Source organism: Trichoderma citrinoviride, assembly GCF_003025115.1.
Source record: "Trichoderma citrinoviride strain TUCIM 6016 unplaced genomic scaffold BBK36scaffold_364, whole genome shotgun sequence".
Taxonomy (NCBI): domain Eukaryota; kingdom Fungi; phylum Ascomycota; class Sordariomycetes; order Hypocreales; family Hypocreaceae; genus Trichoderma; species Trichoderma citrinoviride.
Genome location: NW_020195072.1, coordinates 1 through 1,320, shown reverse-complemented (window position 1 = coordinate 1,320; position 1,320 = coordinate 1). Strand labels below are relative to the sequence as shown.

Sequence of the window (1,320 nt, the reverse complement as noted above, 5' to 3'; positions counted from 1 at the left end):
CGATCATGCCCATGCCCACGGTGCCCTCACCCGTGCCGTAGCCCACCTCCTTTTCCTCCTTGCCAAACGCCATGCGGTTCTGCGCCTTGCGCAGCTCCGTCATGGCGAGCGCCTCCTTGGCCTTCCTGGCGCGGCGGCCGCCGCGCTTTCGGGCGGGCTTGTCGTCCGGCACCGGCAGCGCTCGCTGGCCCTTGTTCGGCGGGGGTTCCGTCAGCTTCTCCAGCCTCTCCAGGCAGGCGGACTTGAGCTGCTCTCCTGTTGAGCCGTCGGGGCTCGAGTGGATGCGGTCTACTCGCGCGGCGAGGACGAGTTTGGCGGCCACGATTCTCATCGCCTGCTTCTTCAGGTCGCTGGGGATGCCGCGGATGATGTCGGAATTGTAGAGGTAGCCTTGCTGGCGGATGCCAATGTTGGTGGCCAGGCCGGCCTGCCGTTTCTTGGAGCCCCAGGAGGGGATATTGCACGCTGGTGTCTTGGAGAGGCCCGTCAAGCCACCGGCGGCGTTCAAGAGTTGCGCGGCCGTGAGGGATCCGATGAGGACTGTCAGGTTAGGAGCAAAGATGTTCATGCGCGACTGCACGTATTCGGTGAGGGTCTGCTTCGCCCGGTGCAGGGCAATCATCATTTCGCAGGCCTGGCGCACTCGCTGCAGCTCTTCGGGCGCCATCTCACGGCCCTTGGAGGTTGTGGCTTCTACCGTCACAATCATGAGTGACGGCCCGTCGAGGACGGCTTTCAATCCGACACCCAGGGGGTTGTCTGTGGAGGTCTGGAGCGCCTTGATGTTCTCTGCGTCCATCGGGCCGTTGCCGATAATGGCCACCACCTTTGCGTATTCCAGCGGCGTCGTGACGAGGCGCTCCAGTTCGGGGAACCGTGTTGAGTAGTGGTCGCGGATGAACTTGTGCACCAGCGCGACCTCGCCGTCGATCATGGTCGAAAGGCTGTTGGACTGCGTCAACAGGTGGTACTCGGGGTGGTCCTCGATGTTGCCGACGCCCGTCTGCTGCGCCGTGGGCTGCGATCGGTAGTGGTTGATTTTCTGCAGGAGTCGAGCCAACACGTCAGGGCTAATTGCTCATCTCGAAAAAGCGATGTAAACGAGCCATCCCAGAGAGAGAGAGAGTAGGGGGAGAAGAGGTGTATGGGGTTGATTGTAGGGCATCTACTAACCTCGAGAACGGGCTCCAGCGTCTGCATCAAGCTGGCCACGCTGCGGACGTCCTTGACGGCGCCCAGCTGCATCTTCTCGACCTTTGCCTTGGTCGCCTCCGCGTCCTCCATGTCGTTGAGCGCACCCGCGCCCGCGGCCTCATCGTC

At 62.7% G+C, this 1,320-nt stretch overlaps 1 protein-coding gene across 1 annotated transcript; it reads right to left on the bottom strand.

Moving 5' to 3' along the window:
• Positions 1-19: 19 nt before the first annotated feature.
• On the bottom strand, positions 20-1,284 carry BBK36DRAFT_1164049 (Nop domain-containing protein; the record flags this gene model as incomplete). The annotated part of the gene is made up of 2 exons (XM_024894606.1): positions 20-1,042; positions 1,174-1,284. Coding segments are annotated over 2 exons (1,134 nt in total), but the record flags the coding sequence as incomplete, so codon positions are not given.
• Positions 1,285-1,320: the final 36 nt, after the last annotated feature.